The 23,559-nt window shown below is 45.9% G+C and overlaps 1 protein-coding gene across 5 annotated transcripts in view; it reads right to left on the bottom strand.

The window, feature by feature from the left end:
- The window catches only part of SIPA1L2 (signal induced proliferation associated 1 like 2), a 200,769-nt gene that overhangs the window by 8,297 nt on the left and 168,913 nt on the right, over positions 1 to 23,559 (bottom strand). For all 5 annotated transcript variants that reach the window (XM_033099637.1, XM_033099641.1, XM_033099640.1 and 2 more), the window contains 4 exons: positions 22,643 to 22,867; positions 17,579 to 17,732; positions 15,175 to 15,391; positions 7,792 to 7,923 (listed from right to left, as the gene is read on the bottom strand). In XM_033099637.1, the coding sequence (XP_032955528.1) occupies positions 7,792 to 7,923; positions 15,175 to 15,391; positions 17,579 to 17,732; positions 22,643 to 22,867 (728 nt within the window). The remainder of the gene's footprint in view (positions 1 to 7,791; positions 7,924 to 15,174; positions 15,392 to 17,578; positions 17,733 to 22,642; positions 22,868 to 23,559) is intronic.

Here is a 23,559-nt window from a genome sequence, read left to right as displayed (position 1 = left end):
TTAGTGCGCTGAACAGCTGGTCGTATCTGCCCAGGGCGAGGGATAGGAGAGCACATGTGCCAGGACACGTAAGGAGAGGCACCTAGACCTATGTCCACAGACAAACCTGTTCCAGTATGTCTTTGCCACAACTACAAATTAAAGAAATGCTGGAGTTTTGTAAGTACCTTTAGGAAATTAAAGGTCTGTCTCTGACAACTGGGCCTATCAAATTATAGAAATGGACTTAAGTGACTATCAGGAAAGAAAGAAAAAAAGGCTACACTGCTCTTTAAATGTAAAATGCTTTGGTTTAGGCCTTGTGCAGCCCATTGAAGAAAGGTAATGAATGATTCAGAATCTGCCTCTGAGTAATGAACACAGAAAGTTCTGGAATTATTCTTCATTTAACATATAACCATTGCTGTTGACCTGTAACAATTTTCTTACTTTTGAGATAATTTAAGTGCATTTACTGTATTAACTTTGCATTTTTCATCTAAGTAGCCAGCATTTTTCGTTTCTATTTTTAAATTAATTATGTTACCTTAGGAGTTACACAGTGTCGCATTTTTTCTGCTTGTATACACACAATACACACACACACTCTCTCTCTCACATACAAACTTTATTAGTAGTTAAATATCAATAACTTTAACAACTTTTATCAACTTTAAGGTGAAGCTTCACAACTGAAACAATTCTCATCATTAAAATACATGCTTATTATGCTCTGTTTAAGAAACCAAGGGTATATAGAACACAAATTAAAAAGCATAAACTTCCATTTTTTTCGGAAAATACACTTATGTGGAATATTTCATTCCCCTAGTGATGCCTGATAATGAGTGGGGGACTCTGCCTGTCTGGCACACAGAGGCTCACGCATGAGCTCACACACATACACATGCCTGGGAAGGTGGCACTAATACCACCAACTGAAGGCACTGCCACCCAGATTGGAGGGGAGGCCTTCTGTGGTGTGTGGGGCGCTGAAATCCAGTGTCCGATCACCAGTTTGTAAATTTACCTTTTAAGCTTGTTTTCACTCAAAACATCATCCATTCCACAAATGCTCGACACACCAACTGCCTACTTCTGCTGTTTTGCTAAATGAGAACTCTGTTAGACCCTAGGACTTTTCAAGAGACTCCACTTCCCTCCTGCCTCACTGTTGGATCCACAGCTGCCTCTGTAGTTGGGTTTGCTCCCTTGACCAGACTTGAGGGGAGGGAACCTAGTGCACATGTGGTTCCTGGGACACCTACACCTGCCTCCTTCTCCACGACAGAGGAAATGATGAGCATTACCAGGTGGCAAAGTGACGCTCGTGGGCATTACACAGACCATCACGTCTGTTTAGGAGTTCTGATATGCAAAGGGCCACCTCCCGGCCCCAGCAAACAAAAGAAAAGCACACGTTAAAACAAACTTGACCTGTGACTCCGCTAGTTCGCACACTCACAGGAAGTGGGGGCCAGAAGCATGGGCTCTGAAGAGGACGGCATCCTGCACTTGACTTACCTTCTCCCTGAGAGCCGCCTGAAGGAGTTCCCAAGTTTCTGACATTAGCTTTTTGGGTAGAGTTTGGTTATCTATCTACTCACTCGTTCATTTTTTAGTAATGCTGCATAGTATTTCTCTCGTGGAAGCTTTTTTCTTCTTTTGCATAATTTCCAGTAAGCAAGTTTCCAGGAATTAGATTTCTGGTCAAAGGGCGGGTACATTTTTTGGCTCTAGCTACATGTTGTCATATTGCAGGGAAAAAAGATGAATCATTTTATAATCTTTATGATGATACCAGCGTATTCTTCATAGCTTCCCAGAGCTGTTGGGTCATTTTTCATATCCAAAAGGGGTGAGCTGGTAACTCACTATTGTTAAAATCTGCACGTGTGGTTGAATGTTTCTCAAGGACTTACTTGCTTGTGAGTCTCATTCTGTGACCGGTGCATCCACACGCCTTGACCATCTATGTTCCAGGGGTTTGGTGCCTTTTGCTAGTTAAGTTCCTTCATTCACTTGAGATATCCTGGTTTTATCCATCACATTTATTACACATCTTTCCTCATATTCTCATATTTCCCTTTTTATTTTAATGTTCTCTTTCAGGTTCAGAAGAGATCTAAATATTTAAATACTTTTATTTGGTCATATAACATTTTGTATGTTTCCATTACTCCATAATTAAAGCATGACCATGCTTCCAAAATGGTAATCTTCCGTTCTTTTTCTAGAAGTGACTTCTCTAATTCCTAAATCCAAATAGAGTACACAAATTGCCTCCCCATTGAACTCTTTAAATATATTCAGATTTCGGTCTGGCCTCTTTATTTTTCTTCAAAAGGACTCATTTACATTGTTTGAATCATCATGATGCTGTTTTAACTATTATTATTATTGATTCATAATAGACTTTTGTTGAACATTGTTCATCTATTTTCCAAATGGATATTTGAATTGAAACTGTACTAAATCTACGAATTAATTCAGGAAGGACTGTCATCTTTACTGTAAGCTTTCTATCCACTCCGATCCTTACATACATTAGGACTTTTCAGTTATTAAAGTGTTCTTTTGAGTTTCCTCATTATAATTCTAATGATGGCTTAATTCCCCAAGAATTCATCATTTGATCTTGGTGCATCTCAGGCGTCCTTTATTACTGTAACAGTGAAGACTGTCTGAGAGACAGCTGTATGCACGTGCCACCCCTGGAGTCCAGGCTGGCTCTGTGATCTGCTTTGTCCAACACAATGTGGTAGATAGAATGTCCTGCGTCTTGAGAAATCATGTAACTTCTGCTTTTGTTCACCTGGTTCCTAAAGTCACAAGAAGCACCATTACTGTGCTGGAGACAGGAATCCATCCAGACACAGACATGAGCGAAGCTGCCTGAATGCTCCGGTCCCGCTGCCTCCAGTGGAATTGCTGCAGCGCTGACTCCGGCTGATAGGATGGGCAGAACCGCTGGCCGAGCACAACCAACCCCAGAATCAGGAGACTTAATAAATCGTTGTACTTTTTAGCCATAAACTTTGGGGTGGTCTGTTACACAGAAATAAGCAACTGAAAAAATTAATAATGTCTTGAAATGATGCTTATAAAAATAGAAAATATATTTTTAAATATCTTACCTAGTTACTTTATTTTACAATCTCTAATGATTTCCTTTTGGTCTTTCATATTTTCTAGATAGCACATCCATAAATTCTTATTTACCTCCAAAATCTATTCATTTTTCCTTTGTATTCCTTGTTCAAATGTCAAGGATTCCAGTACAAAATTAAACGATGTGGTCTCAAAGGGTACCCTTGTTTGATTTCTGGATTTAAGGGATATGCTTGTAAACATTTTTCCATTAATTGTTATATAACTACTAGGAATAAAGTAGATATTTTTTGTTAGGCTTTGAGGGTATCGCTCAAATCTTAATTTTTATTAGAAATAGGTCCTAATTATATTACATATATCCTTTTTGTGAAATTGATATAACTTTTAATTACTTCATCTACTGTAACTTATAATTAAAAGTTTTTCTTTTATTAAACCAGCCAAACTCTTGCCAATAACAATGAATAATCTTTTAAATGTACTACTAAATTTCATCTAAGTTTTCTCACATCAATATTAATGACCAAGATTGTCTTATGATTTTGTGTGTGTGTGTTATTAGGAAAGAATCCTATTATGTAATAAAGCTATTTCTGAAGTTAAAGAAAAATTTATACAAGGGCATCATTATTCTTTGAAACTTTGAAGACAATTAACTGTAAACTTAGTTTCAGGTGACATTTGGGACTTGGGGATATTCTTAGACAATTTTCAATGCCCTCCATGCTTTGGCCTTTGACTGTTTTCTCATGATCCCTTCTTGTAGGAAGTGTCCAATTACCTTACTTACCAGATTTATTCCTATATACCTGCTAGCCATTCCTTAGCAACTTTTTTTTAATCTCTCTGTATATTGTTAATGCTAATGTCCTTTCTTATTTCTAATATTATTCACTTGTACTTTTCATGTTTTGATCAAATTTATATTGGTTTATGCATATTCAAAGAAAATTGATCACTGATTTTTTTTATTTATAAATTGCACTAAAATCTCACTTCCCAGTTTTTTAAAAAATTATTTGAATTTCTTTCCTTTCACAGATTTTGTAGAATGTTTTAGAAGTACAGTTAATTAATTTTCATGTTTCTTTTACATTTAAATAAATGTTTCTGAAACAATGCATTTTGTTTAAAGACTACTCTCTGGCTGTGGTCCAAAGATTTTAGTAGGTACCGTGTTTCCCCGAAAATAAGACCTAGCCGGACAGTCAGCGCTAATGAGTCTTTAGGAGCAAAAATTAATATAAGACCTGGTCTTATATTATGTTAGATAAGACCCGATCTTACATTATAGTAAAACAAGACTGGGTCTTATATTAATTTTTGCTCCAAAAGACGCATTAGAGCTGATTGTCTGGCTAGGTCTTATTTTCAGGGAAACACGGTAGCATCTTTTTCATTATCACTCAGTAGAAAAGAAAAAGTGCTCATATGTTCCTTAATTCTTCCTAGCACAATTATTAGAGAAATATTTAAAATTTTCCAAATGGTTAGTTTTTTGCTTGTGCTTTCTTCTTTTTCTTATTTAATCCTATTGTCACCACCTTGTGCTCAGAAACGAGGTACGGGATGCTTGTCCTGTTTGATGCCCATGCACGGGATGGCTGAGGGCACTCACTCCCAGAATACTGTCCACCTTATGTTCCCTGCACCAACAGAGTTTAAACAGAGCTGAGCATCCACGGGGCAGAGGGATGAGGAGCCTTTGCTCTATTCTTGAATGGTACAGGAAAACCTAGATTCTCAAACTCACAGGTCCAGTGTCAATTTAGCTCTTAGACGAATACATCAGAAGCTGAAGCGTGGAGCGTAAATGAGGATGACCGGTGGTGGGGGTGGGGGTGGGGCACACCTGCCCGGATGAAGTGTAGCACAGGCTTTATGGGGTCATCCTGCAAGCCTGTTTTCAGCTCTACTGACTACTTACATCAAAAGCATGGGCACAGCGTTATTCCACAGAGGTCTGAGCTCAGTAAGGCGTCCTGAACTGCCTTTCTTAGTTTGTGACTCTTTAACAGGCACATGGGGATATACTTGGACTATCTTTTTATGGTGTTTAGTCTAGCTCAGAAATGGCTCTGAGAACTTGTACAAAGAGATCAAGTCACAAGCAGGGCAAGCGGGTTAGTATCTAGGTGAAGACATTTCTCTTGAAAGTGCTAAGGCGACTGATCACACCCAGTCACCACCAGACCAACCCCTGCCAGAGTGAAGCTGACACTGATGAATCCAGGGTCTGGAGTTGCAAACTCGCAACTGAATTTCCCCAAGCTGACTACTGTCTCAAGGTGTTATGCTACCCTACAGAGTGGCTCGGAAAATTACTGAAATTTTTCAACACGACATTAACTCTCTGTATTTTCTGTACACATTGTCTGGAATCTTCTGGAAGGTCAGGTTTGCCTGCCCTGGCAAACAGCTTCCCAGTCTTTGTGTTTTGCTGAGCTGCCCATGTGCCTGCGGCACTGGCTAGCGGAGTTCACACATCATGTTTTTCCTCCTTTGTCCAGGGGTGCCCACTGCCAGCTGCACTTGAACTTCAGCTCAGAAATACTCTCAGATGAACAGAATGGGAGGTTTAGGACTGAAAGAAGCCTTCCAGGCATTTTGCAAATGGTCTTCAGTTTATAGACGGGAAGACTGCAGCCCCGAGCAACGAAGCAGGTCCTCAGAGGACTGCTGCACGTTCAGTGCTGCCACCACGTATGTGTGTCAGGGTAGTTAAGTGGCTTGTCCAAAGCCCACGTCCCAGCAGCAGAGCGGCGATCACAGCCAGAATGCTGGGTTGGCAGCTCAGTCATGGTGTGTGGGCCATTTTTCTCACCCTCTCACTTGCCCCCAGTCCCTGAAAAGATGCGCTTCATAGCAGCAATTTTATTCTGAAGGGGTGGAAGGAACCCAGCAAAGACACAAACGGGGATAGATATAGAGATTAGCTGATAAATCTTGTTTTAAACCTGAAAAATGAGCACAAACTGCAAAAGGATCTCAAAGATTAAAACCTAGACTGTGAGCAGGGATAGCTCACAGCTGCACAGCACCGTGTGTACTTAATACCTACCTAGTCCCCTGTACCAGCTCTTATCTTTGTTATCTGGCCATGTGCTTGATAACGATAAGATAAAGAAAATAAGCAACCTTCCCATGAGAAACTCATTACCTAATAAGAAGAAACAGACTGAGTAACAGACTTCATGTGGAAGTTCTGTGCAAGCACTTAGGCACTGGGGGGCACCCAGCTGACGCTCTTAGGTTCTCCTGGGGCAGCAGGAGAACACAGTGTATAAAGAACATGCCAGAGAAAATCTGCTACCTGCTGCCTGGGTGGCTTTGAACAGAGGTGCAGACAGCGTTCCCACCCTTTGGGGCTGGGACACATCACATCTAGGCCAGTGCAGGGAGCCAGGAAAGGACGTTTTCCCAACACATATGCAACTTCGGTGGTATCAGGGAAGGAAGGCTGGGCGTTCTGAAGCTGCCTCGGGAACAAGGACTTTGTGAAGCAGCGAACCCAAAAGCAGCCTCACGCGTTGTTACGGGAGCAGTACGAACCCGTTCATTCTGCAGAAATGTCCTCACAGAGCTTCCCTCCGTCTGTCACGGGAGCTGAGTGTCCCTCGTGCCTCGTGTCTGCGTTAACTACAGAGTAGTCCCCCACCAAGCACAGGGCCCCTCTAGCAGGGTAAGCTTGTGGGGGGCAGTTACTGCAGCCACCCCCCACTTCTGCAGCAGCCTGACCTCAAAGCACAGCTACTGCTCCTGTGGGAGAATCCAATTGCATTTCCTGAAGCCTGGACATTGGGGCCAGAGAAGGACTCTGGGGCCAGAGAGACTGAGAAGGTGAGTGAAGGGTGGGGGAGAGAGACGGGCCGCTCAGACGGCTGTGGCCCCTTCCTGTGGGGACGCACAGCAGATCCTCACACATGGCCCTAGTAGAACGACCCTGCCTCCTTTGTCAGTTGTACCATCACCCCAGGGGCAGGAGCTGTCATCGTAGCAGGTGGCAAGAAGTCACCATCCCCGGTCACTGGCTGCACACCTACCCATATGTGAGGTCCTGAGCACGCAAGTGTAGCCCAGCATCTTCTTTGTTTGCCCACATTTACCTGCGAGCTGGAAAACGGAGCAGCTTCAATCTCCTAACACCCCAAAAGCAAACATGGTGGACGGCCGCATGGTGGCTGCAAGGGCCCTTAGAGGTCAGCTGGCCCAGCCCCCTCACCGACCACACCATCAGAAGGGGACGCTGAGGCCCACGCCGGCAGGGGCAGAGGGTCCCAGCACCTTCCTTTCCCCCAAGTCACCAGACGCTCGGCCGTGGGTGTGTCCTGCCACAGCAGGCAGCTTCAAGCTCTGAAGGGCTCCGCTGTTATCTCCCCTCACCACGCTGGGAGGAAAGACATAATCTGCACCCTAAATATTCACCTCTGTGGTTCAGGTAAGAACACGGAAGTCCAAGAGGAAAAATGACTTGCCCCAGGTCACAGCTGTACCTGAACTGGAATACAGGTTTGGGATCCTCTGCCCATTTCACTAAAGGACATGGTCTCTCTAAGGAAGCGTCCTGAGTCACAGCTCAAGCCTTCCCACCTCGTTTTCATCCTCACAGAGGAGACAGCACCCAAACGTTCCCCCAGAGAGCCCGAGGACAGACGCGTTCCCCAGGTTGCCACCCAGGCCCGGAGGCTGAGTCTTTACCTTCAAATGCCCGCGCAGCATCCACGAGGTGGGACCAATCTAAGCCCGTGCCCGCGTCCGGAAGGGGCATCAGGCCAGGGTCTGTGCACCTGGATTTGTCCGACAAGGACCCATCGGAGAACCAGAACTCACCTAAATGAGACAAACCGGAGTCAGTCAGGTCGCAGCCCAGGGCACCGGCCGCCTCCCTGTTTGCCCTGAAGGAGACCTTATGCTGCAGTTACCTCAATGGCACACAGCTGGAAAAATGGAGGTCTGTAAAAATGCCACGACCTACACACTCACTTAGAGGTCAGCCAGCCCCAAAGGCCAGGGTGGAAGATTAGAATCGAGCCTTTGCACAGATGGGAACCTGGCAGAAGTTTCTTCCAGGGCAGGCCTCTCTGAGGACACCCATCTGAGTCTTACTGACCGGAGGACACTGTCCTGCCTACTCCAGGGGTGACAGTCCCCCTTCTAAAGAGTGTCCCAAGCTTCTGTCAAACAGAAGTCTGACGAGCGTGCTGCAGAACAGTTATCTAAGCTGAGCACCCAAATTCGAGATGCCTCAAATACCAGTTTATTATAAAAATGCAGGAAGACTAACTTTGTTTCCATTATTAACGAACAAGAAAGAGACAGTATTTTACATGCTATGCACAAAGACGGTGGCTGGATTGCTTTGCTGGCTTAATGAGGTGGCTGCATCCCTGGCTCAACCAGAATGTTCCATGGTCTTCCGCTGTCTGGACAAACGGGGCTTTTACAATTCTTTTTCTCTTTAAACTGTCATCACAGGACCTTAAGTGTTTCTGTCATTAACACTAGCTGTTAAGAGCCTATTATGCATCCAGAGACACATTTTCAAAAGGCTTCCACTGGACTTTCTCTTTCGTGCCTTTTCTGAACCTGCCTGGAACCTTGCATGCAGCTGCGTGTGAACACATCTGAGTAATTAGACCAATCAAAATAATGACCACCTGGCTGTCTGAGCCTGCAATTACGTTAAGTAAGGGACATAATTAACTGAATGCACCTGTAATTTTTGTTCCCACATCCTTTTGGGTCGCTGGGAAATGCTGGCATCTGGACTGAGATGGCGCCTGTCATCTGACCTTGGAGGGACACTAGAGTCCCTGCTCTCGACACCATTCCCATGCAGCTCTCAGCCCACCTCTAACAGATGCGGCTAACCCAGTCAAACGGCTCTATTTTAAATACAGCCCCACGCAGATGTGGTAATAGTCCAGCAACCTCATCCCAGCCTCCGTTTCCAAGGGAACCCAGGGATGGACACTAGTTAGCACCATTCCCGCCACTCTCTCCGCGTGCAGTGCTGAACTTCTTTGAAACAACCACCACTCCTATGCGTTGTGTGAGTGATGTATTCTGTCCATGTGCCCAGGGGTGAACAGGAACCCAAGGAAGCAGCAAAGCTCGGGTGGGAGCTGGGTGCGGGGCAGTCCGCTCTCAGTTTCCTCTCTGAAAGCCCGGCTGGCCCTCAGCAGAGGCGGGGCCAAACCCCTCCCAGGTCCCGGTCTGAGGCTCAGCCCCTGGGCAGAAAGCAAAGGAAGCCCAGGGACCGTCAGTTCCTGGCGAAGCACTTCGTGTCTCCAACACACGGGCTGTTTTACTTGGAGCTGGCTCTCATTAAGTAACCAGGTGGCAGTTACTTAGGTCACTAACTCCCAGGTGACGAGCTTCTTCAGGAATGGGGCAGGAGCGTGGGGGCCCAGGGAAGGGTGCGGGGCGGGCAGGCTGGAACCCGGTGTGCATGGGCCCTGCCCTCGCCCTCCGCCTTCCTTCCCTCGTCGGAGAGGAAAGCGTTGGAGTGAAAATGACTCGGGATGAACAGTTCCACAGCAAGTACTCTCAGCTCGGTTTTGTTAAGAGACGCCAACTTGAGGATTTTCTTTGCCTTTATAAAGAAACAATCCTTCACCTGCGCTGTGGCAGCTGGAAGCCTGAAATTGGACCTAAGCACACTGTGTGCTGTTCACTTTCCTCCCTGCTGCCACCGGACAACATCCTTACGGGTTCTACCAGGAGCCAGGTCGAGAGAAAAAACAAGAGGAAGGAGGGACACGTGCACAGACAGTGGAGGGGACAGGACCAACCGACGTGGTGGCTGATTCAGGGGATGAGGTGCGAGGCTGGTGTCCCCTGCTCCCGCTCCCCGGGTCTCCTGTAGCTGTGAGCGCAGAGAGCCGTCTTCCCCAAACACCCAGCGGAGTACTGACAGTGGAGACCCGCCAGTCCTGGGTTGAAGAGGAAAGCTTTGACTCTTCCTGAAGTTAGTTCCATGGTTGGGGGCCATTTGTCATTGAGCCAAGGCACAAACTGAATCTCAGTGGCTGGGAAGCTGATACCGAGTGAGCGAGCGGGTGAGTAGGCCCAGCATCCCCAGCGCAGGGCAGGCCCTGCTGCTCCACAGGTCTCGCTCGCGGCCTTGCACCAGCTCACACAGACCACACGCAACGCGGCCCTCTGCTGTGGGATCTGGGAAGATCTCACTGGGTGGTAAGGGTCACAAGCTCCGGGCATCCTTCTGACTTCCTCCAACGTTTATGGGGAACGAGGAGCAAAAGGGGGAGAGTTTCTGACATTTCTTCTTTATTACAAACTCTTTTTCCCTCTCCCCCAACTGTGAATGGGACTTCCGTGTTCATTTGATACCATGGAGCTGGCAAAGACGATGCGAAGATTACAAGAGTCCATCCCTCTCGAGCTTATCTGCAGCGCCACCCACTCCCCGTCTACCTGTGGCGTAGTTATGAAATGACTACCGCATGCCTCGTGATGGGGAACAGCGATGGATAAGAGAGACAAGGCCCATTCCGCACGAAGCTTATGTTACAAGTGACGGGGAAAGAGACACTAAACAAGTAAACACGAAGAAAAGAAAACAGGCTGATGTGACTGAGGAGGCTGATGGCATGCTTGCGGAAGGCCCGTCTGAGGGGATAACAGTCGCCGAGACGGGAATGACGAGGAGCAGAGTTCCACGAGAAAGTCTTTCAGGAAGTGGAAGGGTTCTAGTGTCCATGACAACCACCTTAAAGCAGGAAGAGCTGCCTACATCCTCTCGGAATTATCCAAATGAAAAGCACCTAAAACTCCCCCCACGGCTTAGAAAACCATGTAAGTGAAAAAAAATGACCATCTCTCTTTCTTTGTCTGAGGTCCCAAACCACCAAAAATCCTTCATACCGTTAGCTGACATCAGGTATCATTACTGCCATCACCGAGGAGATGTTTATAAGCACCTACTATCTTCCGGATCCCACCAGGTACAATATTTGCACTGGGGGTAGAATAAGTCACGGGTTCTGCCCTGGACGAGCCCAGTCCATAGCAGGTGAACCCTAATGCTGCTGGTCTGGTGGGGTTTCGGTGAGGTCCGCACACCAAGCTCTCCCGGGGCACCGCGGTGCATAGCATGGCAGCCGTACCTAGACTGTTTCCTGAGTTGACAGGTGGGGAAGCAAAGGCACCACCTGTCTTAGGTACAAAGCCTGTTATTTTATTTCAAAAGCAGCTCTCCCCAAGTCACTGTTACCTCAGGAGCCCACGCTGCTTGTGTGGCCAATTCAGAAAACAAGTGGCTCGTGGGTTCTGAGAAGCGGCTCATGTCCTGCCCTCAGGCCCAGGACCTGGTCTCGTGGTTTCCTGTTCGTTTGTCCCACACCTGGAATCACATTACCACCTTCATGGACCCTGAGTTGGCTGTTATCACAAAGGTGAGGAGCCTACCTGATAGCATTTCCTGGGTTAGATACCTGAGGTTTCACAATTACTCTCCAGAAAACTCTGGACATTTATTCAGAGGATATTGAGAACATTAAGAGAATGGAATCCATCAAAACCCTGCCTCTGATGGCCCATGCATACCTTCTGTAAAGCCGACCGTAGCAAGCAAGGGTCACGCTCTGCTGGTTAGCAGCTCTTATCACCTGCACACACACCAGTCACACCTGGGGTTTGCAGCATCCAGTGTGAGCGCCACATTATAAGGAGAAGACTGATTTATTTATTCTAAAACTCCACCCTCCTGTTTTTAATTTCAAGGGGCATCCTTTGTGAGGCGCACAGGTCTGAACTGTAGGACTTGGGGACACGTAAGAGCTAATACTGTGTTTATCATCCAAAACATAAGCGCTCTCATTAGTCCAGCCTCACAGGAAGATTTCCACCATTCCTGGGAGAGTTTTGATCCCCGTTCTACAGAACAGAATCAGGAATTCTCTCTAAACGTGTGATCGGAACCTGCCAGTGCTTGGGGCTGAAGCCAGGTATCCAGGTCAAAAATGGAAAGGACACCATGAATGCTTTTCAGTATCACTGGTTAGCTGCTCTGTGAACTCTGTGTCCACATGGCCACTCCCCATTTCTTTTTCTCCCTGAGCCACTGAAGAAGTTTTATTCTCACCTCTGGCAATAATGGAAGCAAATGCAGGTCCTGAAGGCCATGAAGAGCCATTTTGGAATCACGCTCACTTGTTCCACTGAGCCACATGTTCATACCTCCCAGGTGGAGACGTAAACATATAGCAGATTTCAGTGACTTCACAGGAAATACTATGAATCATGACACAAAGCCCAGCCACAATGGGTTGGTCACATATCTGTCTCACAAGGTTGGATTAAGATGTTGATCTCACATGGAGAAAGATTCCGAGAGGTTCATATTTGGGACATTTAGAAGCTAAGGCACCCGAACCAGAAGCCTGTGACCTAATAATTACAGCAGAAAAGGTACAGCGATGAGGTCTGTGTGACGAGATGGACTCGTCACCCTCCCTCACACTAGCCTTTCTCCACTGGGCATAAGTCCTGTGAGTGTCTCCCAGGGGAGGGTTCTGTGTTTGAACATCACATGCTTCCTAGGAATGCTCGAGTTTTCATGTTGAAAAGAGCCTTCTGAGTTTTGCCTGGATCTATTTCTGCAGCTACTCAGCCGTCCAGTGTGAGAAGATTCGACAGAACCAACCCTCACTCCTAGTTTTAACACTCCGCGAAGTCTCTGAGCAGCAGAGAGAAACATCCGGGTAACCTGGGATGCTCGTGTGTCGCCCACACACACCTGCGAGGCCTCAGCACTCACATTTCAGCCTGCGGGTTCCAGGTTCAGGCTGCCCACTACTGTCAGAGCGCTATGTCCTCACAGGGGCTCCGCTGGATGGCCAGGAACTATGAAAGCGAAGCACGGCTCACGTCCGTCTTGAGTATGTGCAAGAGTTGGAGCCGCACAAGTGAGTGTGGGAATCCGAGACCCTCCAGAGGCTGAAACCTCCTGGGCAGGGGAGAGGGAACCAGAAGTTGTGGAGGGAAGACACAGCAATACAAATGACTTCCGGCTCCTTGATATACATTTTTTCATTTGCCCATGAATCCTGGAGAATTTTTTCTGAGTCATTTGTAAAGTATAGAAATCGGAAAAGTCACATTGCCAAGTAAGAAGGTTTCATTAGAAACAGTGAACTGGAAGGGCCATGCTTACTGCTTTTCCTAGAGAAATGAACAGTGAAGATGAGTGAGACAGTTTCAGCCTGGAAAGTGATGTCACAGCGCATCCTGCCTGTTTCCAGCTGTGTCTTCATATTGCGAACAAACTAACGAGGACACAGCCCCTCAGTGGGCATGGATTAATAAACTGTGGCCCATCCAGACAATGGAATATTATTCAGCACTAAAAAGAAATGAGCATTAAATACTTGTTGAAAGAAGCTAGTCAGAAAAAGCTACATCTGTTTGATTCCAACTAGATGACATTCTAGAAAAGGCAAAAAAAATAGACACAGCAAAAACAGCAGTGGTTGCAGGGGGAAGGCAGGAGGGAGGGGTGACCAGGTGGAGCTCAGAGGACTTTTAGGGCAGTGGGACTATTCTGTGTGACACTGTCATGGTGGATACAAGTCATTAGACATTTGTCTAGACCACAGAATGTACACTATCAACAGTGACTCTCACGACAACTGGACTTTGAGTGACAACGCTCTCTCAGTGTAGGTCACGGATTCTAACACATGCACCACTTTGGTGAGAAATGTCAACAGTGGGGGAGGCTGTGTGTGTGGGGCTGGGGGTACATGGGACCTCTCTATGCTTTCTGCTAAATTTGGCTGTGAACCTAAAACTGCTCTAAAAATAGTTTCTTTAAAGATAAGTGAAGCTAGAAAAAAAAGATACATATTTTTCACATGGAAGCAAGTGAGGGGTAGAATGTAAGAGCTACATTACTACATGTGCCATAGATTTCACGTCACATTTTAAATGCAAAAAATAACATTTGCAAAACCCTAGTTTTATTGGTTTTACAAAAGCTTTTAAGAGGACATTAAAGCCACCTATTTACAATAAAAAGTAACAACATTGATATTAGGGTATTCGAATATGTCTGTCTGACCTGTCATACAGTTATGAAGGAGTTCAAAGGTTTCTTCAATGGAAGCAAATGGACCCTTTATAATAGGCAGGGTATTATGCTACTTAAAGAAATAGATTAAGAATTTTATGAGATAAGGGTCATTTCCGATTATGTTAATCATTAGAAACATTATTAGAACTGTTATTTCATTTAGCCCAGGATGTCTATGTGTATTATGAAGTTTAAATTGGTTTTTAAAGATAACACTGTCCATGGTGGAAGTTAAAAAAAACCTGACAATGAATACACTTCTGATCAAATCCCCATTCTTTCTATACAACAGAAATTAACTATGAAAAAAGGAAATAAATCTAATGTAAAAAATCATCTTTAAACATTGACACTTGAACGAGGTACTGACATTACATAAAAATTAGAGATTTCAGGATGTTAAGAACTATCATCTAGAAAGTATCTAGTCAACCGGTGACCCATACGTTGGAGTAAATGGGACACAGAGAACAAGTGACGAGCACAGGACACCCCGCCCAGGGGGAAGCCTGGTCCCCACGCCATCTCCTGACCCATTAGCCACCTTGCACGTGGCCAGAAGTTGAACTCAAGAAGAAACAGAAGGCGAGAAAGCCAAACTTTTCTTGTTGCTCCCTGCCCACGAGAAAAATCTACCCTGCCCCGGCACCAGGTTTTCCTTTATGAAATCAGGTTTTAGACATTTTTTTTATTTATGGATGGAATAGCTGAGATATGGTATAAAGTTCACTATTTTACTTGATAAAAGTGTTTCATATAGGTTTTCCAATTTTCTTCAAAATTGGTAGTATTGCTTAACTTCTAAAAAATATCCACTCTAGGGCTTTAATCATATTAAAAAAAGAAAGAAAAGAACACACACCACCAAATGGTATATATTTTAAAGATAAGTGAACCCCCCCAAAGCTCCGCAGGAGACAAGGAGAAGGGCGGCAGGCAGGATCCAGCCCCCCAGCCCCGCAGGGGGGCGCCCTGTCCCCACTTACTTCGCAGGCTGCCGAGGCTGGGCGCGTGGGTGCGCGGGGGCCGCGCGCTGCGGTAGGGCGGCGTGGTGCTGAACAGCACGGCGCCGGGCAGGGCCTGGTCCAGAACCGAACTTCGGGAACTGCCGAAGGAGGAGCCCCTGCGATGGCTGCATATACTCTCGTCCGAGAGGGTGCGACACAGCGAGCGGCGTGGGGACAGGTTCCCGTAAAACGAAAACTAGGGGTTTAAACGTGGAGAGGGGAGGGGAAAACAGACTTAAAGGCTGAAAGCATGGCGTTTACTCGACTGAAGCCGGTGGGCTCACACAGCTCTGGGATCTGGCTGGAGTTTCCCCCAGGCAGGTGGGGCTGGCTCAGGCACGCTACCCCACGCATGCGTCACCTAGGTCACCTAGGCAAAGGTGCCCTTAACGGACTTGAATGATTTCCTCCCGTGACATTCTGTGAAATATTATCACGGAATTAGATGTGCAGAGCTTTATGAATTCTGAAATGTTAAATGGAACCTCCATAACCTTACAGCAGTGGAATCTCCTGGAAATACAGACGGTTGCCATTTCAGGCGGCAGTTATTCAAAACCACACATAGTCCTGGCTTGATTTTAATTTGAAATGACTACATTTTAATATTAGGCAATTTCTGTACCAGCCAATTGCATAGGAGGTTCAATCTAATCTAAGTAATAAAACTCTTCTGAACACTGTGGCTTTCTAGGCCATGCAAACAGGTTCAAGAAAAATTAGATCAGTAAAATATTACTGTCTACTTTCAAGTACCACTCACTTTAATTCTAATAATTGGTCATAAAGGCATATTTAAAGGCACCAGTAAAATTATTGTGTATTAAATCACACATAGGGGTAAGGAAAAGTCTTACTAAAGCAGCAAGTAGTCAAGTACTCAAGAAAGATGAAATAAAATGTGAATTTCCAACTACTTCTGCACACTGAGCCACATTCCTTTTATATAAACAATCGTAAAAGCCAGAATGTTTGCATCAAACAAATATAGAACTGGCTATTTACATTTGTGAATGTAGCGAGACAGCTAAAAATATTTCTATTGTATATGTTCTTTCCATTCTGTCAAGTCTGTTCAACTGATGAATGAGAACTGCAATGTGTGGGATTACAAAGTTAAACTTATACTATGGAAAGTAGGCGGCTGGTCTTAGAAGGAAAAAAGAAAACCCACAGACTGTCAGGGAGAAGTCCATTCCGATGAAAAGAAAAGCTGCTTGTGCTTGTACTTGCCCTGTGTACAAGTCTGCATCCACGCTTCTACGCGTGGCACAGGACTCCGTACAAGTTAAAAACAGAGTCCTTCTGGGATCCCCTCTTCGCAGGACCTGCAGGTGCTTTACAAAAGGTGACAAGCAGATCAGAGTGAAGCTCTGAGGCAGTGCTGCATTACAGCCTATTCTACATCCAACGCAGGCCAACTGCAGGGCTGTTGTAGTACAGGGAAGGCAGACACACGGGACTTGGTGCTCGTCCAATCACAGTCCATAGGGTAAGGCCGGATATATTATTCCTCGTTTTAAATTTGGACGAGAGAGCGCTGGATAAGAAGCAAGAAGATCTGGATTCCACCAAATATTTATGTGAACTTCACATTTCAGCATTTGGGGCCTCAGTTATTTGCAAAAAGAGGAGACTGCGCTAAATTACCTGTAAGTCCCTTTTAATACTTTCAATTATTTAACAGAGTGGTTTAAGAGACTGTAATAATAATGACACTAAGCTGGTAAGAACAGTAAGTGACCTAACAGTAGCCAGGGGTCTTGAACACGAGGGTGGCTGGTGAGACTAACACAGGGCCTTTCCTTGTGATCGCTGCCTAGTTTTACACGGCACAGTCCAAGTTCCAGCCTATGCAAGATGCCCGGCAGGCAGTATAATATCTAACTCCTGCCCACTTCTGGGACAGGATTACATCTGAGAGGGACAGCTTGGAGCAGAGGGTGGAGTTCTGGAGCAAAAGTTGGGTGGTGTGACTCTTAATAGCTTCTGCTTCCAATCACCTGTTAGGTCCAGGCACCATATGAGGCTCTGCCCGTGTTGTTTCTTATCTTGGCTACAACCCTGCAGTTCACTGATTAGCTGTCTCCTTTTTACAGACAAGGTACAAAGTCACATAGATGCTTGTTGTTGGAACTGGGCCTTGAGGCCAGGCCAGCCAGACTCTAGCTCCCTCTATCCATGCTGCAAAGCTGCCCTTCCTAGCCTCTCCTAGGCTCGCTTTGCTTCTGGGTAGAATAAACACTGAAAATGGCCAGCCGTGTGCAGAGCTGTTGGTGGGATCGCCAGATAACACAGACTGGAGTATTCTGGGAACCCTCAAGTCCCTTTAGACTTTCCTTTAGTGTTTCTAGAAGCTTCAAAGACCCCAAAAGCTGCTAACCTTTCTTCTCCCCTCCTCCACTAAGGGGCTGTCAGGAAGCATCAATTTCACAAAGTCTTCTTTTGACAGGACATGTTGAGTTTCTGAGACTGGGTCTCCCACCACCGTCTGATGCTGAGTTGCTGTGGACATGAGATCCATCTCACTGTACAGCCTGTGGGAACACACCAGAAGGGGGATTAGAAGCAGTGGTCAGCCTGTGTGTCAAGTGCCTGCAGCGTTAAGAATTCAAATCCCATAACCGGTTTCAACAACCACATACACATAAGCACAATTCTTAACTGTTAAGTCAGTTCACTTTTGTGACATTTGCCCCAGACCTCCATGTCTATTTGTGACATGAGCTCAACTGTCACAACTGTTAGATTTCTGAATAATTCAGAAACAAATCAGATCCCCAAAGCGCCGGATGAGAAAAAAATAGAGCCAGCTTTTAAAAGAAGGCTGTGCCTGTCCATTCCTATTCTGTGTCAGAAAACACAATTGCAATAATTCATCAGAGAGTATCTTATGTCCTTTGAGGGAACCCCTGTGCTGCTCAGAAATGAGAGAACCTTTCTCTTGTGGCCGGACAGCCCACCGCACCCTGGGTCTCACGCAGGCATCACAGAGAGAGACCCCCGAGAGAGCCTAGAGTTTAACAATAATCAATTCGGGCATGTGCCAAGCATGTTTTATTACCAGCAATTTCGCAAAGCTGTTTGGATAAATAAAGCAGCTGTCTCCCTGAATTATCAGTATATAAAAATGGATTTATGGACAACAAAAGACTGTCTAGCTGAATTGTTGTTTTCAGCTCTTTTCCACGGAGAAAACTGGGCAGTCGTTTCTAAAAGTTTTCCTCTGGAAATACAATCTGAGCAACCGAACGTTCCTGAAGACACAGTGAATTATCAGTGGTTGTCCTGGCAGTATTGTTAGTGGAGGTGAATGGTCTTTAGCACATGACCTGAAACCTAAGACTCTAGGAATCCATAGCCCAGGGCAGCAGGCAACAGAGGGTGACCTGCATGACGCTGTGTGCCACTGAGATGATTCTAGTTCAAAAGCAGGGCCATCTTGTCACAGTGTGACAGCTCACTAGGGAATGATCAGCATCAGGAAGCACACAGACATGCTCAAAATTAACAATGATTTCTCCGGAACTCTCTATGGCTTTTGTTTGCTCCTGGGCCGGGTCTCGGTTCTGGAAGCACCAGCAACATGACAACACGAACCAACAGGGGCTGTGAAAGCAGCTTTTAAAGACGTTTAAAACATGACTAAAGATTTGGTTGGCTTGTGGGATGGCATGACATGAAAATGGGGACTCAAGAAGAACCCACGACCCTGGTGGGCTTTACACAAAAGCCACAGGGAAAGAACAATCGAGATTTGATGAAAAGTGTCTCTGAGCAGCACCCAGCTTCTGATCTGAGAGTGGGGGTGGGAGGTACTCAGGAACTCCTACCGTGTTACCCTGAAAATAAGACCTACCCCGCAAATACGCCCCAGTTAGGATCGTCAGCCAGATGGACGCATTTAGTACATTATGACGATGTCCCAGAAGAAGATGACATGACTGTATTTGAGTAAATGTAGATTGTTGTACATGAAAACGTAAGACATCCCCTGAAAATATGCCCTAATGCGTCTTTTGGAGCAAAAATTAATATAAGATGTGGTCTTATTTTCGGGAAAACATGGTATGTGCCACGGGAAAGAAGGGAAAAAACCCCAACGCCCAGCAATAACTGCATGGATAAAAATCAAGCACCTCTACAACTGACCCCTGAACAACGTGGGGTATAGGGGTGCTCACCCCCGGCACAGCTGAAAACCCATGTATAACTTTCACTCCCCCAAAGTTAACTACTAACAGCCTGCTGCTGACCGGAAGCCTTACCGATCACAGAAACTGTGGATTAACACATAATTTGTATATTATAGGTATTATTTACTGTATTCTTATAATAAAGTCAGCTAGAGAAAAGAAAATGTTACCAAAGAAATCATCAGGAAGAGTACGTACGTTTACAGTACTGTGTGTATTTATCAATACTGTAAGTTTATGTCATCTGTTTAAAAGGTGAAAAAAATGTGCGTGTAAGTTTGAACCTGCGCAGTTCAAACCCATGTTGTTCAAGGGTCAGCTGTAATTATTAGGAAAATGTGCTATTCTATGTGTTTGAATAAAAATCACCAGCCCTTTCTGCTAAATTAGTAATTTTAAACCTGCCAAAGGATGTGTCAATCAATACGCTCCAAGGGTCTCCTCTGGGGCTGTCACCAGGAACGGAGGTGAGCAGGGCAAGTGCTCCCCGAGGTCCTGGGCTGGGGGTGTGTAGGGGCGGGAGGTCACAGAGCTGGGCTGCAGGAGCAGAGAGAGGCCAGCTCGGGAGGGTGGAGGCCTCAGAAACTTGGAAAGGGCATTCAGGTAGCGGGAACTGCATGAATGGAGGCACAGAGGCCTGACACAGAACTGCTCACCTGGGGCAGTACAGGTAGAGCTCCTAGAAGTGTCGGGGTTGGGATGGAGGACAGGGGGCTGGGAAGCAGGCATGGGACAAATCGGGAGGGTGAGTTATGCTGTGCTAAGCTGGTGCCCTGAAGAATTTAAAGTTTAGAAAGATTACAAAGAGAGAAGCAAGCAAGCTCTGAACACTGGTTAGGAGAACCCATTATGGGTCTGATGTGGAAGGTGGATGGAAGGCTGGAGCAAGGAAGACTGGCAGGGTGTCACGTGGCAGCCTGCACCCAGATGGCAGGACCTGGGGTGGCGGGGCTGAGGTCACAGATGGGGGACGAGGTGACGGTCACTACGGAGGGAGGGTTAGTGATACTGGGGGATGGCGATGGGAAATGTCAGGTGATGACCAATTAGACAAGAAAACCACTTACACAGAGAATACTGAAGGAGGGGCGATTTCAAGAGGACAAATTAGGAAATAGGCCACTACACACTGGCCTTCTTCTCTTACAGTCGATGCCCGTGTAATCTGTGCGGTAAGTTTCTACCTGTGAACTGCTTGTGGAACACTGCAACGAGTAACTTCTACGCCTCGTCTCCTGCCTCAGACCTGGTGTTCCTGAAATGGGGCCCGTACCCTCATTAGCTCTACACCTCTGGTGCCCCGTGTCATTTCTCATGGGGCAAACAGAGCACGGTGTTGCCCACGACTGAGGGATGTGTCAAGAGACCCACTTAGTTTTGGAACCGTGAGTTGAAGGGTTTCCTGGATGGTGAGAACGACTGAGGAGAAAATCAGACCGACCCCTGCACCACACCCAGGCACCCCCTCAGGGCTACGTAACAAGTCATGAAAGTGCAATCTTGTTAGCTGCTGCATTTGAAAACATACAGTTATATTATTAGCAAAAACAATCACCGAGGGCTCTGCAACATAATTTAAAAAATAACGGGCAATTTCAGAGTATGGGACACTCTGGAGGGCACGACTGCTTTTCTATTTTATGAAATCAATGAGATGTTAGTTCTCTAAGTCTGAGTGGTACAAACACCCTACACTCGGCTGATCTTTTTCTAAGCAAATTTTTCAGTGATTTGGTAAAACTGTTTTGACAAAATATCAAATATAGTTGGTGCAGTCTTGAGCGACTGCAGTCCTTACTTATTTATCTCTCCCACGTGAAATAGTGTTTCCTTATTTAGAAGCACTTTACTTGGCTGGAAAAGGCCTGGGGTGCCTGCTGTACCTGCCAGGCTGAGCCCAACACAGCCAAGAGAGCTGGCCTGAGGCCTGGCTTCCAATCCCAGCATGAACCCCCTGTGACGAGGGGACACAAGACTGACACCCAGAAATGCAAACTCTCCCCTTACAATATTCCTGACGCTGCCTCTCCTTTTCTGAAAAGCGGTATCATCAAACCAGTGTGTTAAAATGCACATACTCTGGGGGGGCTCTTGAGTGAAAAATGTCCCCATGGGCTTCTTTTCCTTTTCCTGACTTTCCAAGAGACCCCTTGGCAGAAACATGGTGCTTACACCAATGTGCAAAATGCTTTTACAAACATTTCATAGGACTTAATTCTTTGGATGAATTTCTGTGAAACACACAGAAGACTCTATTAGACAGAAATACCAACATTATCATGAGAACATTTGCATTTATGATAAAAAGCCTAGTTATCATTATAAAATTATTTGCTAAATAACTCATTTGCAATTATTGACGTGATGGGTTTTTTTAACAAAAAGATTCCATGTTCAGTATTAGACCTAAAATCATTTTTAATTTAGAATTGGTATTTACCAGGTGAGATTGTTTTTCAGGGACAAAAGTGATACTAGTTCATTCACCAAACATAAAACCTAGAAGAGCTACCTGAAAGTCACTGTCACCCCCGGGTGTGCAGCCCCACGCCTGGTGACACTGTCAGAATGTGCAGACACAGCAAAACACAAAGGCTTCGAAATTCAGTGCACGTTGAATTTTGTTTTTAATGCTATCCTTTAAAAAATAAGCAAACCAACAGCTAAATAGGTTTGAGCTGCCCTGCTTTGCAATCTTGAAACACAATTGCTTTACTTGTCTCTTCAAAGAGATGGCAGCAGAGTTTTCACACATGTAATAAGTTATCAGTATTTTTTCTCTTTTCTTTTTCAAAGAGATCCAGAACACCACCCCCTACTTGCCTCCACAAGACCTAACAACTGAAAGGGAAGGAAATTACAGCCATGTTGAAATTGGGAAAGATGCTTTTTCTTTTCTGATGTCACTTAACACAGCAACTTGAAGAAATGCACACGGACTCTGGGAATTCAAACTGTCCTTGAACTTGTTTATTCAGACTCTAGACTCACACCATCAACATTACCATAGGTTTTCTATGTAGGCAGCTTTTTGAATATAAGACAAAGAATAGAGATTTAATTTTAGATGCAAAAATCAAGGCAAGAGAAGATTGTTAAAGAGAAATATAAATGTCAACATTTAAAGAGTTTTACAAAGATGTTTCCAAATCACTCTCCTTTAGAAACTATATTCTGTTTGGGGGAAATACAACTGCTTAGTCATTCCCGAGCTGTGCAGGCGCCCAGATCCGGCCCACCGGCAGCCTTACCCCTGGCATTCAGTCACTCCGGGCTCCTCAGGCGGTGGGCTACCTTCTGACTTCTTCCAGCCGATGATGTATTTGTTCACTGCCCCTTGTCGGTGGTAGGGCTTGGACAGGGACCCGGGGACCTGTGGGCCACTGCTCTGAGACACGATGTAGACTTTGGAAGAGTCCAGAGAGCCAGCAGTTTTGGAACAGTGAGGCGAAGGGCTCCCTGAATGGTGTGATCCGCTGAGGAGAAAACAGACAAAAGCTGCAGTACAAGCAGGTTTAGCAGGGCCAGCCTGGTGCCACATTCACAGCACAATGCTTTGCTCCCGTCCTGCTCCATGAGCACAATCCAGCGGAGCGAGGCCGAGACGGCCATCTTTCTACACGTGCCGGGTTATACGCCTCGGATTCTGTGGGCGCAGGGTGCTCACGTGCGGGCCAGAAGGATGCTACACACACGTCAGGGGAAACCTAACAGAAAGATGGGCACCATATTTAAATGGATGCTTCTGAAGCGAGGAAACTCAAAGGGTGAATAAATGTAAGAGAAGGGGCTCACCCCGCCTGTCCCCAGGGTAAGGCCAGTGCAGACCCTAACAGAACATGACAACACACTGATGAGACGGGCAAAAATGGGGACGCCTGATAAAGAAGGCTTAGAGTTGGCCATAACTTGGAGCACTGGGGACCCAGCACTGCTGGTGTGGGGGCAAAGTCTGTAAACACTCAGGAAAGTGGGCTGGGTGTTACCTATAAAGCGTGCACCTTTAGCACCTTTAGCACTGGACCTAGCCGTTCTGCTCCTCAGTGCCCCTGACATAACCCCGGCACTTGCACCACGGGAAACGGCCAGCGGCGATGACAGGAGCACCGAGCTTAACAGTTGCCCAGTGCTGGCAGCCAGAGTCACCAGTAGTGGAAGGAGGGTCCCT

Source organism: Rhinolophus ferrumequinum, chromosome 27 (assembly GCF_004115265.2).
Source record: "Rhinolophus ferrumequinum isolate MPI-CBG mRhiFer1 chromosome 27, mRhiFer1_v1.p, whole genome shotgun sequence".
NCBI classification, from domain to species: domain Eukaryota; kingdom Metazoa; phylum Chordata; class Mammalia; order Chiroptera; family Rhinolophidae; genus Rhinolophus; species Rhinolophus ferrumequinum.
The sequence above is the reverse complement of the archived record's forward strand: the minus strand, read 5'-3'. Positions and strand labels throughout refer to the sequence as shown.